Here is a 15,991-nt window from a genome sequence, read left to right on the forward strand (position 1 = left end):
GATAATGGTCAAAACATTTTACTCCCATACACTCTTATATCAAAGATTACTTGGGATTCTCAGGAGCCCAGGTATGCAGAGTCAACTCAGATTTTTATCATTGCCAGTGATAAATGGTTTTCTACCCCAATGTCCAAAGCAGCTCTGTAATAGATAAAGTTCTAAAATAAAAATGGCTGTTTTAAAAATTATAATCTTATCTTCTCTAAATTCATACATGTACTCTATGATACACTTTGGGAAGAACAATTTAATCTTAATTCCCTACTCTTCCTAGCTTAATGTCATTAAGTATAAATGTCCCATCTAGTCCTAAATGAATTATATCATTGTCTTAATTTGCTCCAATTTCCCATTTCATATAGCTACTTTTCAGATAAAGGTGATCCTTGGATATTTTTTCTCAACTTTTTTTTCTCTTTAAACTCTTCACATTTAGTTCATACTCTCATTTTAAAAAATGCTGCTAACAAATTCAGTTGAAATCACAAATGTTTGAAGGATGTGTATAATATAGTGATCTTATAAAGTGTGTTGCACAGTTCTTAACAATGTAAAATTCTCCTTTTAAAGAAAACTTGTATAATATATATTTTTAAAAGTAGATAAGTATACATCTCAGTGAATCTTCACAATGTACATAATTGTTTAACCACAAACTAGATCAAGAAATAGAATGTCTCATATCCTAGAAAACCTGCCCTGCTTCCTCACCATCCCCCTCTTCTACCTTCTGCTGAAATAGATTAATTTTGCCTGCATTTGAATTTTATAGTAATAGAATCCTACAATATGTAACTTTTGTGTCTGGATTCTTTCATCCGGCGTTATATTTGTGAGATCATCCACCTCTATTTTAATAGCCTTCACAGCTGGTTACAAAAAAAAAAAAAAATTAAGAGGAAGAACCTTACTTCCTTGACTTCCCTGTTAAAACTACATCACTCAAATAGCAGTAAATGAATGAATAGTCTGTCTGACCTTGGGCAAGTCACTTAACCTCTCAATTATTCATCTGTAAAGAAAGGATAATAATACCCTCTCTACCTCCCTTATGAGGTTGCCAAAGACAAATGCTATAAATTAGGAGAAAGCACTTTAAAATATATAATGAAGAATTGTATGAGTATGTTATTATTATTATCACTCAATTGTTCCCTCTAGAGTAAATTACAGGTGAGCATGGATTTATATAACAGATGTATTCCTGTAAAGTTCTATATGAATCAGATTTTCATAAATCAACATAGCTTAAATGTACTGGGAAATTTTGCTATTTAAGGCAATCCTATTCAGAGTCTTTTTGTAAAGGAACATAATCCCCTAATTCCTCTTCCCAGAAAACCAAATTTTTATATATTATTTGCTTAAAGAGAAATATTTCTATTTTTAAAGAAATCACTATTTATGTTTGTTAACTTAAATAGCACCTGGGTATTTTAACCTATCTCAAAGAAGAGATACTAAAAATATAATAGCAACTTTCATGAGGAGAAAATTTTCCTTAGAAATTTTCTTTTTCTTTCAAATATTACGTGTAGGGGATGGGGAGCAGTGAGTGTGTTTTGACTCAAAGTCTGGTAGAAAGAAAAGTATATCATGCCAGTAATTCTGACCTCAAAACAACTTAAAGAGCGTATAACTGTAGTCTGTGACCCTTTTTACTGATCTATAAAATGTAGGCAACGATTTCTATTCTACCCCACTCACTGGGATATGGTAAGAAGCAAGTGAAATAATAAAAAATGTGAAAATGCTTTATGAAACAAAAACTTGCCATAAGTGAGAAGTATTGCTGTTAAGATAAAAATGTCAGATGCCATAACTTCACTTGCAGAAAGCCCACTCGATGAGCCCTAAGGGCTAACAGAGTGATTATAGCTATCAATTAGAGTGTGTCAAATACTGCGATTGATAATGCACCTTAATCCTTTTGTCTTATTTGTTGCTGTCATTGTTTTTGGCCTTCTCTTACATATCACATCTTCTTACATCATCAGCTTTTCACAACACACCACCAGTTCAACCAAGGGAAGATAATAAATGCCACTGCTCTCATCTTTTGCATAGTACGCTAAACCCACTACATCTGTTGGGTTCTATCATGGGAGAGTGTTTGCTTTCATGAGGATCTTGAGAGGCACTATAGAATTTTTTAAAAGTTTAAGTATCTCTAATGATGAAATGGAAAAACACTAGGAATGATCTAAAATTAGCTCTTATAAAACTGTTTATGAGTCTGTCAGGTGGGGAATTCGTTTTTGTAATCCAGGCTATATATTTTATATTGCAAAAATAATCATCTGCAGATTAACAGCATCTCTGATAGAATAAAAGAGAAGTCTTGCTTCTCAAGCAGTTCCACATTTATTTAGCCCTGCTGTGCATCTATTCCATAAATAAGGCCTTCAGGTTTTCCGAGAAGTTCTGGAGGAGATTTTGAAAGGCAGAATCTTGAGCTAAAATAAACTGGACCCTATTTAAATAAAGAGAAAATCATTCTGGCTTGTAAAACTAGACTCAAAAATCAAACCAAGAACTGACCACAGCTGGAAATGCTAAATTTCTGAACCCCAGGACAAGTTATCTTTATTTTTCAGTTCTTTCAGTTCAGTTTAGTACAGTTCAGTTCAGTCTCTCAGTCGTGTCCCACTCTTTGCGACCCCATGAATCGCAGCACACCAGGCCTCCCTGTCCATCATTAACTCCCGGAGTTCACTCAGACTCACGTCCATTGAGTCAGTGATGCCATCCAGCCATCTCATCCTCTGCCATCCCCTTCTCCTCCTGCCCCCAATCCCTCCCAGCATCAGAGTCTTTTCCAGTGAGTCAACTCTTCGCATGAGGTGGCCAAAGTACTGGAATTTCAGCTTTAGCATCATTCCTTCCAAAGAACACCCAGGGCTGATCTCCTTCAGAATGGACTGGTTGGATCTCCTTGCAGTCCAAGGGACTCTCAAGAGTCTTCTCCAACACCACAGTTCAAAAGCATCAATTCTTCAGCGCTCAGCCTTCTTCACAGTCCAACTCTCACATCCATACATGACCACTGGAAAAACCATAGCCTTGACTAGACAGACCTTAGTTGGCAAAGTAATGTCTCTGCTTTTGAATATGCTATCTAGGTTGGTCATAACTCTCCTTCAGTTCTGAAGAACTTTTCAGTTCTTAGAACTTTGAATAGTATTGAAATAGTATTTTTGAAGGTGTCTTTCCTTTTGATATTCTTACAGTTTCTTTCTTTGACAAAAGTAGAAGTTCTCAAAAACATAAAAGATAAATGATGTATATTCGGTATACCAACTTGTCCCAGTTTTGTTTTGTTTTTTTTCATATTTATTTATTTATTTGGCTGCACTGGGTCTTGGTTTCAGCATGTAAACTCTTAGTTGCAACATGTGGGATCTAGTTCCCTGACCAGGAATCAAACCTGAGACCCCTGCATTGGGAGGTCAGAGTCTTAGCCGTTAGACCACCAGGGAAGTCCCTGGAAATTATTTTTTTATCCAAAGTATCTATAACCAAGGTTTCCTAGACCATATCCCTTTCCCTACACTTAACTCTTTCTTCCTCTCCCTCCCCCTATATAAACGCAAACTCCATAATGTATCCATTCATCTCTTTATGAATTATAAGAGTACTTACAGTGTCATTCATTGGGCCCTGGTGGTGTCTGAGAGTTTAAAACTCAGAAATTTTTTTTTCTGTTATTGTTCCTTAAAGTGGAATTTATATCGTATCCAAAAATTCATAGGTTTTTTTTTAGTTTATTTTTGTTTTGTCTGCAAACACGTTTAATATATTTGAATATATTAAATATTCAAATGAATACAATGAATTGTATTCAAGTGAATACAATGTATTTCCATAGTAGCTAATAACATAAGCATAAATCATTGCTTCTGCTTCATTTAAGATAAAATTGAATCAACCAATATGTGAAGATTTACTTTAAACATATTTAGTTATAATGTACTGCTATGCCACAGATTTGATAAAAACTTATCATATTACTTAATTGTACTTTGCTCTCTCAGCCTTACTAATCTGCAAGATGATAGAAATCAGACACAGCAGAAGGATTCCCTTCATGATTTTAATCTGGTGGAGCAAGAAAAAGTGTGACAGTGATGGGTACCCAGTCATGTCCAACTCTTTGAGACCCTGTGGACTGTAGCCCACCAAGCTTCTCTGTCTGTGGAATTCCCCAGGCAAGAATACTAGAGTGGGTAGTCTTTCCCTTCTCCAGGGGATCTTCCCAATCCAGGGATCAAACTGGGGTCTCCAACATTGCAGGCAGATTCTTTACCATCTGAGCCACCAGGGAAGCCCTGGTGGAGCAAACAAGCCTTTCAATCACAAATAACCAAAATGACCTAAATCATCTTAGGGTATTTAGTTATTAGACTAGATTTAACAGTGAAATTTTTTTTTATAAAACTGCGTTACTTCAGTTATACACACTGCCTGCTGCGATGCCTTAGCAACCATTCTAAGCTTTATTATCTTCAGTTAATTTAACTGCCCACGAAATAGTGGTGTGTAATAATGGTGTGTAAATGCCACACCAACAGAGCTCTTCTGACCTATGGTGCTTTTCTCTAGAGCCCGTAATACTTGGTTTTCCAAATTGGCCAAGGCCTGCTCCCTTGTTCTTTCACATGTACCTAATATCCAAATCTCTACTAGACTCCAGCTCTCACATGTAGATATCTGGAATGCTCACAGGATCAAACTCCACCCACATGCTTCAAAATACCCACCTCTTTGCCCTGTTACTATAGTGCACAGCAGTGGTATGGCTCACCCTCAGAAGAACAGACCTGGGAAGACAGCAACTCACAGTCCCTGAAGTGAGCTCCAGTCACTGGGGTGGAGAATTCCAAGGTCACAGGTACCCAGAGGACAGTCAAAAGTCAAGGAGTGGGCTACCAAAGGAGGAGGAGTGCAACCAGGAAAGAGATCTCTAAAGCATGGGCCCCAGTGCAAGAACCCCCTTGCCCAGGGTAAGGGCAATACCAAGGCCATGTGTCTGAATGGACTCTTAAACAAATAGACTTCTGCTTTGGTCGGTCACTTCCTTTGAGAAAACTTCACACACAGTCATAGATATTCACATTTCTCTAAGCTAAGTTAGAAACTGTCTTCTCCCCTCCTGCACATTTATCACATCACATATAATATTAACTGTGTTTGGAGCTTAGTGTATTCAATACACTGAGTGACTGAATGATATGAATTGATGATTCAATAAATCAAGTACCAATGCAAGGAAATCCTATTTAGATTTTTATTTTATCCAGTGTCATAGCACACCAGGAGTAGGATTAGACAGGATAAATACAACTACAAAACCACTTTTTCTTCTGCATCACTGTGTATTCATTCATGTATTATAGATAATTTGCAATATGAATGTTCATGAATAGGCATAGTGTAACTAAAAGACTGATTTTCATGAGGAGATTGAAATAATAACTCACAATTTTTAGTCACACTCGATGAGTATTTTTTAAATAGAGCATAAATGATTTAGAAGAAATCTTAGGAATCATCTAGTTAATCACTTTAAAGATAAAGAAATAGCATCAGGATGAATAATAACATGATCAAGCTCACAAAGTAGTCCATGGCAGAAGCAGGGTCAAATCCAGTTCACTGGATTGCAGTCTTATGCATTTTATACCCTAGATCTGCTAGATCTACACTTTCTAATATAGTAGCCACTAGCCATGTGTGGCCATTTAAACTGCAATTAAACAAAATTAAATTTAAAGTTCAGTTCTTAATAATTGTACTAGCCGCATGTCAAGTGCTAAGTCACCACATGTGGTTACTAGCTACCATACTGGGTGGAGCAATAGAGACTATTTCCGTTATTCCAGAAAGTTCTATTGGACAGGACTGGTCTAGATAGAAAACAGATCTGAACAGTAGATGAGTATATATTAAGGTCCTAAATTTAAGTCTTCCTTCTGCTGATTGTGGGATATTTAAATTTTAGCAGTTAGTGTTTTTTAGCATTGTTGATTTAACATGGGAAAAGCACTTACACGTTACTCCTTAGAAATATTTTTTCCTGAGCGTAGCATCGGGTGATAGGCCTTCATAAACCATAAATTTACTGCCTTTATGGTACACTGGGGAAGTATGCTTAATCACAGAGGGCAGAAGAAGCCTGTTAATTTTTCTTTCTTTCCGGATCATTTCCATTTTGGATATAGCACTGAGAAACAATTTATTAAATATTTAGAAAGGATAAAGTGAGCTAATTTCGGCCCTGGATATCTGGTAGGAGGTGATAGAGTCTCTGTTTGGGGATCTAATCAGAGCATAGATTCTCAAATACCTAGATCTGTCTTAAATCTGTTTGCTGTAGTTAACGTTCAATTTTTTGTCTTGGGTCCTGGTTTCATCAAGTGGTAAGAAAAATGTATAGCTTCTTTAATTTCCTGAGCGTTAAGAGACCTCCCTTAAAGAGGTTGGAGCTTCAGGATTTTGAGAAACACCAACAAATGAATCATCCGGGTTTAATATTTTTCCCCAAAAGTCAGCACATGAGATAGAGAAGTCAAAAATAATTTATTCTTTAAAAAAAATTAATTACTGCATTTAAAACTTTTTTCATCAAATATTCATGAATTAAAATATAGTAACATGTCATCTTATAGATAGGCTCTAAAGGAGACCTGTTTTAGAGAAACTTCTTCAAACAATAGAAATTATGGAGTGATATTATTGAAATGAAAAAATCCCAGATACTTGAGCAGAAACAACTGCCTCAAAACTGAGGACTTCAAGGAGAAAAATAGAATGATGTCTAACTTCCCATAAGAAGAGCTTCAGTTCAGTTCAGTTGCTCAGTCGTGTCCAACTCTTTGTGACCCCATGGACTACAGCACACCAGGCTCTCCATCACCAACTCCCGGAGCTTGCTCAAACTCTTGTCCATTGAGTCGGTGATACCAACCAACCATCTCACCCTGTGTCATCCCCTTATGCTCCTGCCTTCAATCTTTCCCAGCATCGGGGTCTTTTCTAATGAGTCAGTTCTTCACATCAGCTGGCCAAAGTATTGGAGCTTGTCCATGCATTTTCTAAATAGATAATGATGGATGAATCACCCTAGTGTTTTGATTCTATTAAGTACTACTGTGAGGCAACCATTTTTATTTCAAAATATTGTTTATATATACTGGGAGATTTTTGCTTTTTAAATTTGACTAAAAGTTTTAGACAGCCATCTATTAAAAAAACAAAAACAAAAAACAAAAAAAAACACCAAGCTTTTTCCAGTGATAAGAAGGAAGATAGCTAGACTTGTAAAACAATGGCAGAAGTTTGGTAAATGGAATTTTGTAATTTTCATATTTACTCATTCATTGTTGCAATGCAGTCAATAATGATTTATTTGCTAGGAACTGACCTAGGTGCTGAGGATGTAAAATATATGACCTGAAGAATTTGCTTCCTAGTCAAGTAGATTTTATAAATATGTAAATATATTAAAATTCAGCCAGTTAAAATGTGCTCAAGAAACATGGAGGACAAAAACAGGCTCTGTCTGGGTGAACCGGAGAAGGTTCAAAGAGGAAGTGATTGAAGGTTGCTGAGCCTCAAAGGATGATGAAGACCTTTACGTGAAGTCTTAATGTATGGATGACTTGCTGTGACTGAAGAGAGAATTCATGGAGGACTCAAAACGAAAATGAGGCTCTCTCAGCTCAGCTCCGTCCCACTCTTTTTTTGTTTATTCTGTGCTCCTTCTTACCCAGTCCATCTGAATCATTGGCTTTTGTACTGAAAACATATCAGCACACTTTATATTCTAAACATTTCCCCAAAGTTTCTAGTTTGGCATTTCCACACACTTAAGCCATGAAATCTGAATCTTGTAAAACATCACTTGAATTATATTCCAGTCTCCCATATAATAGTGGCTAGAGTTTATGTTTCTTGACCCTCTCTCATCAGACATCCAAGCAGAACACGAAATGTTGTAAAAGTACATCTTACATGAATCCCTCTTAAGTAAGACAAGCTTCTATTATTTATTTCAAATTTCCCCTTATTCTTTGAAACCAATTTTTTGTATCTTCTGATCTTGTGACCAGGTTAATAGCTTTCACAAAGTTATAATTAAAGTCCGTTGCAGCAAACTCTTGAAAAAGTCTGATATTAACATTTTATGACTCCAATAAGTTAGATTTCATGTTATCATTTTTCCCATAGAAACAGACTTTAAAAAGTATTTTCTTCATTTTGCCTAACTTTTATTAAATCATGGAACAATTCTTAACTCAAAAAGGAAATAATTTTAAGTGGCTTAATAGATTGGGGCTTTTCTCTCCTTCACAGATGGACCACCTCTCTTTCGTTCCCTTTGTTTTTTTATTACAGAAGCTGGTTGTATATTCTTGCATCCAGGAATGACCAGCAGCTTTCAGAGCTTCAGTTTTACTGTTAGCCATCAGGGACAGAGCAGGAACTGTGTCCGCCCCCTGCTCACACAGAACATCATCTCCTAATAGCAGGCAACCAGAAGTTGCCTTAAAACACCTCCCAAGAGGCATCCTAAAGCACATCATTTAGAAACTCTACATCCTGTTTAAGTAATTAATGCCTCAATCAAATTTCTGCTAGCATCAGTAGTGTCGGAAAACTTCATTAATTTTTTTCTATTCCATGATCTCTCAAACAAAAGACTTTTTAATTAAAAAAAAATGATATTTTTACAAGCTGGAAAGTGAAGCCAATGCATAATAGCTATAGAAATATCCATTTCATAACTGCCTGCTTTGAAGATTACCATGGTTTGATAATTCTACTTACTCTTTGCATGATGGCTTTCTGAAGTGCATTAGAGACCTTAGACCTACATTCACATCCATGACAGTCTCTGAATGAATGAGACCACGTAGACAAAATGATTTTTGTTTTGCAGTTTTAATGTAGAAACTATGAATTGAATTACTCTACTCACTTTTGCACTTAGAGGTAATCTAGAGGCTATGAAATTAGGCTTGTAGCATTAGAATGACTTGGGTGAACAGGAGTGAAAAATCTTGTCATTGTAATTTTTTTCTGTTGTTTGTTTTTATATTCTTTTTATTTTAAACTTTTAATTTTGTATTGGGGTATAGCCAATTAACATTGTTGTGATAGTTTCACAACTAGTGAAGGGACTCAGCCATACATATACAATGTATCCATTCTCCCCCAAACCCCCCTCCTATCCAGGCTGCCACATAACACGGAGCAGAGTTCCATATGCTATACAGTAAGCCCTTGTTAGTTCTCATTTTAAACATAGCAGTGTGTACATGTCCATCCCAAACTCTCTAACTGTCCCTTCACCCTGGCAACCATAAATTCATTCTCTAAGTTGTGTTGTCATTCTTATCTTGAGACACTATTGTCTAAGATATTAGGGGAAACTTGATTTACTCCATGTATTTATTATTCATTCCTATAATTTTTATCAACCTCAGTTCACTTCAGTTGCTCAGTTATGTCTGATTCTTTGCAACCCCATGGACTGAAGCACTCCAGGCTTCCCTGTCCATCACCAACTCCCAGAGCTTGCTCAAACTCATGTCCATCGAGTTGGTGATGCCGTCAAACCATCTCATCCTCTGTCACCCCCTTCTCCTCTTGCCTTCAATCTTTTCCAGCATCAGGGTCTTTTCCAGTGAGTCAATTCTTTGCATCACATGGCCAAAGTAGTGGAGCTTCAGCTTCCGCATCCATCCTTCCAATGAATATTCAGGACTGATTTCCTTTAGGGTTGATTGGTTTGATCTCCTTGCAGTCCAAGGGACTCTCAAGAGTCTTCTCCAACACCACAGTTCAAAAGCATCAATTCTTTGGCATTCAGCTTTCTTTATGGTCCAACTCTCACACATACATGACTACTGAAAAAAATAGCATTGACTAGATGGACCTTTGTTGGCAAAGTAATGTCTCTGCTTTCTAATATGCTGTTCAGGTTGGTCATAGCTTTTCTTCCAAGGAGCAAGCATCTTTTAATTTCATGGCTGCAGTCACCATTTGCAGAGATTTTGGAGCCCAAGAAAATAAAGTCTTCACTGTTTCCATTATTTCTCCATCTATTTGCCAAGAAGTAATGAGTAAGCACCATTTTGCTGACAATCTGTAGTCCGTACACATGTGAGCTGCCTTCCCTCTCCACAGCCCTGCCTTCTACCACCCACCTATTGCCTCCTTGCTGTTATTTGAACACCCTGAGCATGTGCCCACCTCTTGACCTTCGTACTTCCTTCTTCCCTTGCCTGGAATATCCTTGCTCCTTCTACATGCATGACTGTCTTGATGGCCTCTTCTAGAGTTCTATCCAAGTGTCACTTTATCCCTAGGCCTTCACCAAATCGCCAATTTAAAATGCCACCACATACACTTCTCCCAGTTCCAAACCCCCTATCTGCTTTAACACTTACCCCCTGACACAACTTTATATTTTACTTATTTTGTTTATTTATTTATTTATTTTTTTTGCTATCTTTCTCCATTAACTAGACTATGAAGTCCAGGAAGGCTTGCATTTTCATTTATTTTGTTCACTACTATATCCCCAGTGCCTAGAACATTGCCTGACACTTAATGGGTATTTAAATAACTGCTAAGTGGATGAATTCATGAATGAACCCAAAAGAACTGAGCATTTACTATGCCAACTATTGTGTATGATAAGAGAAGTTTAGAATGAAGAAAGAAGTAACCCAACAATCACAACTCTGTTGGTAAATTCTGGGAAGAAGTGCAGTCATAAGGGTACTTTGGAAAACAAAAGAAGGAGACCTAGCCTGAGAGGGATGGCCCTGAGCTCTGAATTATGTAATGGGTGGAGGAGGGAAGACCAGAGAGAAAAAGGCCATTAAGGGAACAGACAGCCAGATGATGCAGAGGTGTAGAGATGAGAAAGCATGGCTTTTTCAACTGAGGAAAGGTATGAACCTGAAAGCATTTTAAGAAAGGTCCTTAGGCATCACTATGCAGAAAGGGTTGAAGAAGACTGAAAACACGGTGGCTTTTAGCTGGGTGTGACATTCGCTTAGGTGAGAGAGATGAGGGTTGAACAAGACCAGAGCAATGCTGCTGAAGAAGAGGGTGAACTGGAGGTTGTTCTCGAGTTAAGTATCTGGAGGAGTAAAAGATCACCCTCAAGCCCGAGTAATCCACCATTTGGTAAAGGCAATCGCTAAATGGGAACTACAATATTCCTTTAACTTACTTGGCTGCCACTTTTATACATAATATTTTATATAATCTTTAAAAATGGAATCTAGTGGGGCAGGAACAGGAATGAGAATCAGTGCACTGTATAATTTCTTGCTTGTTTATAACTTTTTGCTTAACTTGTCATCACTCTCTATAGTCTTTTCTGAAAGGAACATGAAAACTCAGGTGCCAACATTTATATGCAGATGAGTGATGCAATTACTCCACGCTTAGAAGTTTTCAATGGCTCGTTTGATCCTTATGAATTGTTATGTTCACTATGCAAGATCCTTTAATGAAAAAAGCTCATACATTCTGACCAAGAGCTTATGTCAGAGTGAGTATATTTTAAGATATAGTTTAACACTTCTAGAATTGAACTTAAATATAATTTATCATATTGAGATTCTGAATGTTACACAATTTTCAATCTGTAGATAAGGATAAAGAAATGATAACAGAAAATAAAAGAGACTAGATAACAGAAAATAAAAGAGTCTACAAAGTAAATGCAAACATACAAGTGCCCGCCAAGAAAATACTGTAAGAAAGGAACAATTCATTGATTGATAAGAATGAACTAAAAAGATTGACTCAGTTTTGAAAACTATTTGATTCAAACTTTTAAGACATGGGGTAACAATAATGGATTTATTTTAGAAAACTTAGAACATGAGAACAATTTTAATTTTAGGAATAATAGGAAATACTAGCTTGACTGGTGAATAACGAATTTATGAGTCTTCATCCAAATCATTATTCGGACTAAGAATATAAGCAAGTTTATGAAAGATGAGATAAGTCAGTCAGTGGTTCTATGGCATTTGCTCACTGTTTTATAAATTTGTATTTATACTAGAGGCCACAAAACTACTCAGATGTGGACATCTTAACCAACTGGTAACAACATACCCTAACTTCAAAATCAATTTTTGATCAGTGAAGCTTTCATTGATTGGTCCTTGGAAGGAAAGTTATGACCAACCTAGATAGCATATTAAAAAGCAGAGACATTACTTTGCCAACAAAGGTCCATCTAGTCAAGGCTATGATTTTTCCAGTGGTCATGTATGGATGTGAGAGTTGGACTGTGAAGAAAGCTAAGTGCCAAAGAATTGATGCTTTTGAACTGTGGTATTGGAGAAGCCTCTTGAGAGTCCCTTGGACTGCAAGGAGATCCAACCAGTCCATTCTAAAGGAGATCAGTCCTGGGTGTTCATTGGAAGGACTGATGCTAAAGCTGAAACTCCAATACTTTGGCCACCTCATGAGAAGAGTTGACTCATTGGAAAAGACCCTGATGCTGGGAGGGGTTGGGGGCAGGAGAAGGGGACAGCAGAGGATGAGATGGCTAGATGGCATCACCGACTCAATGGACATAAGTTTAAGTGAACTCCAGGAGTTGCTGATGGACAGGGAGGCCTGGCATGCTGCGATTCATGGGGTCGCAAAGAGTCGGACACGACTGAGCAACTGAACTGAACTGAACTGAAGCTTAAATTTAATAACCACAATGCCACAGATATATAATGGGATTATTAGTGCATATTCAAAAAATATATACATAAGCAAAATACTGATCAAAATAGCTATCTGTGTGTGTGTGTGTGTGTGTGTCTGTACTCACTTGAACGCATGTCTGTGTCTTATATTCAACACTGCTTTTTCCTAGTTCCCTTCTAATGATAAATGACACTATCTTTGGCTTGCAACCATTTTTCCTGCCAGCACGATCACAGGAGTATATGCATACTTTTGGTAGCTGAGGATATATCCTTGGCAACATTGTCATGAAAATACAAGATATGTATTCACAATTCAAAATTAACGCCACATCTTAAAACTGCTTTTACTTTAGGAGTTTAGCAAAAATAGCAGTAGTTTACTAACAGTGAGAAAATATGATTTTTATAACCTCCTTTGATTTTTATTAAGTATTGTATTAAAATATGCAACTAATAAGATTTCACAGATTTCAGAGCTGTGAGCAGTTTTTCTAAATCTCTGACTTACTGTGATCATGCAACAAAGACAAAATTAGAAAATACCAGATATGTTCATCTCTAGTTAAAACATCTGATTTAAAATTTGCTCTTATTTTCATCTGAAAATTTCCCTTCTAGGGTTATATGTCAATGTACAAAATGTCCAATTTAATGAACAGTATTCTTTCAAGTGGCAGTTAGGTTTAAAATGGGAAACAAACCTTTTTGAATTGAACATATACATTCTCAGTCTAAACATTGAATTAATGTACTTTTTGTTATATGATTTCCTTTTCAACATCAACATTTTAAAAAGTTAAATACTCTGGAGACACTTGGAAAAATGGAATCCTAGACAATGATGAAACCCAAGTCTTTCCTTCACTCTCAGATCTCCTATCACTGCAGCTTCGAGATTCTGCCTTTACTTAGCATTAACATTCACTTCCCAAACAATTTACCCAAGTGAGGAAATGATTACACATGTTTATGTGCTAAGCGGAAGGAACCCGTGCAGAGCAGGAAGCTCTGATATGGTTACAGAGATAATTGATTGAGAAAGATCCCTGAGGATGGAGGCAAGGATGGATCCCAGAGTCTATGGATGCCTCTGCCGTGTGGGAGGAGGGCATCTTCCCCCTCTGATATAGGAAGGAGAGCCACGTGGGTTTGAGTTGATGAGAGACATGATGCTGGGAAATTTATTCCTAGAGACTGTTTTCTCTGCAAAATCTAAAACAGAGATTTTTAAATTGAAGGAGTAAGATAAGTGAAGAGACAGTCAGACCATGCAGATATATGAGATAACAAGTTCATTAAGAAAATGGTTGGTTGAGTAAATCAAAAAGGAATATATATGGCAAAACATTAATGGTTACATGTAAGTGTAACATGTAAATGATAAATACATAAGTGTAGATTATATTACTCTTCCTACCCTTTATCATGCTTTTAACTTTTTGTAATAAAAAGGAAAAAGAAAAAAAATTCACTTTCTTTCAGTTCCTAGGCTTGTAGGCCAGTATTTTTTCATGTCTGAACATTCTATCTCCTTACCCCTATTGTCACTGAGTCAATAAAGCTACATCCTACATTTTTTTAAAAAAAGGAATATATAAAGGTGATATTGCACAGTGCACTTTCAAAAACCTAACGCTGATTATATGAGGAAATTGTTAGTCTTCCTGATGATTGCAAAATAATTTACGAGGAACAGATTCTCTGAATGTTCTTAAACAGTGTATTTTTAATTAAAAAATTATGCATGACCAATTCTTCCTCTAATTACCATTCTCTTACTTTATTTTATGTTAGAGTCCAATGTAAGATGCTGATTATCTGAAATGTCACACATTGAAAATAAGTTAGCCATTAAGTGTAAAATACACTGAAGTTAAAAGCATTTTTGAAAGAATTGGGAAAAAAGTGCTTAATATTTTTATTTAAAAATAGACCTCAGTAGTCAGAATTATAGCTCTATTTGTGCTCTTTTCTACCATCTCAAAGAATGCCTTGCTCTAAATAAAGCCCACAGATCCCCAACATTGACTTGGCGGTCAAAGAACTCTAAATCTCAGAACTGCCACATTTCCATTTTAAATGTAAATATTCCCATTCATCTTCCTAAATATTATATTTCTTCTCCCCCGTCCCTCCACCCCGGTGTCATAGTCTATGCAACAGCTGACAGCATCTTCTGTTCCCTTTTTTGGTGCACACTAGTTGCCACAATTGGCTTTGGCATCCCCTAGTTTGGAAACAAGTTTTTGTGCAGGTCGATGGGCCACATTTCATAAGAGGAAGAATAGAACAAAACATGTTTCTTCATAATGCCATTCAATGATTTCCTTTGCAAATCTGCTTCCTGAAGTTTTGCAGATGCAGAAGTCATAGAACAAGTCAGTGGGCTGGGAACTGCATTGCATTTTAAGTGTTTCTAGAAGCAACATCTCCAGCCTTTTAAATGCGACTGAAGTGATAGATTTGCAGGTGTTTGAAGAAACAGATGCGCTGGAAGGGCAAAGGTTATTTTTTTGATTAATTTATAGTTGATTTACAATATTGTGATTCTTTTTTTAAAAGCAAAAATTGGGGTCCTACTGCATAACGTTCTTCAAAAGAAAACAAGAGAGAGAAAATAAAATTTTAAAAAAAGAGAACAAGAGAAGAAAAGACCCATTGTGTACTTCCAACCGAAAATTCTCGTTTTCCTTGATGTACACAACATCAGCATATGTCAGCAAAGAGAACCTTACAGAATAGGACAACTTTAATCAGTCATTTAAGTTTAAAATGGTTACAATATTATGTTAATTGAATTATTTTTCTTTTTTAGGGTCCTCTGGGACCTCCAGGACAAAAGGTAGAGTATAAACAATACTGTGAAAGTAATTATATCCCCATCACCTAATGACTGGCCTGAGAAGGGAATGGAATTAGCTACTGTGAGCCATACCAAAGCAGTCTGGTTTGTGCGTTCTGCTTTCTAAAAATACAATCATATAATGTGAGCCATTAGATTTCTAATTGACTCCATTATAGAAAGTCCAATAAATCCAGAGCAGACTTTTATTAAGCTGTCTGCCAAATGTGTAGGTTATTGAGTTTTTTAATTCCAATACTAGTAAAATATTGTGACAAAACTTAGAAATCTGAAGGGTCATAAGACATAGCAAATTAAATGCATGGTCTTGCACAAATATATGATTGTCAAAGGACCATTAAACAGACTAGAACAAAGAATGTATTTGTTGCTTGGTGGCTATATT

The 15,991-nt window shown here is 36.5% G+C and overlaps 1 protein-coding gene across 1 annotated transcript in view; it reads left to right on the top strand.

The window, feature by feature from the left end:
- Positions 1-15,991, top strand: part of COL25A1 (collagen type XXV alpha 1 chain) — a 512,490-nt gene that overhangs the window by 380,269 nt on the left and 116,230 nt on the right. The window contains exon 11 of the mRNA XM_024993507.2: positions 15,559-15,585. Within this exon, the coding sequence (XP_024849275.1) occupies positions 15,559-15,585 (27 nt within the window). The remainder of the gene's footprint in view (positions 1-15,558; positions 15,586-15,991) is intronic.

The sequence above is a fragment of the Bos taurus genome, chromosome 6, assembly GCF_002263795.3.
Source record: "Bos taurus isolate L1 Dominette 01449 registration number 42190680 breed Hereford chromosome 6, ARS-UCD2.0, whole genome shotgun sequence".
Taxonomy (NCBI): Eukaryota; Metazoa; Chordata; class Mammalia; order Artiodactyla; family Bovidae; genus Bos; species Bos taurus.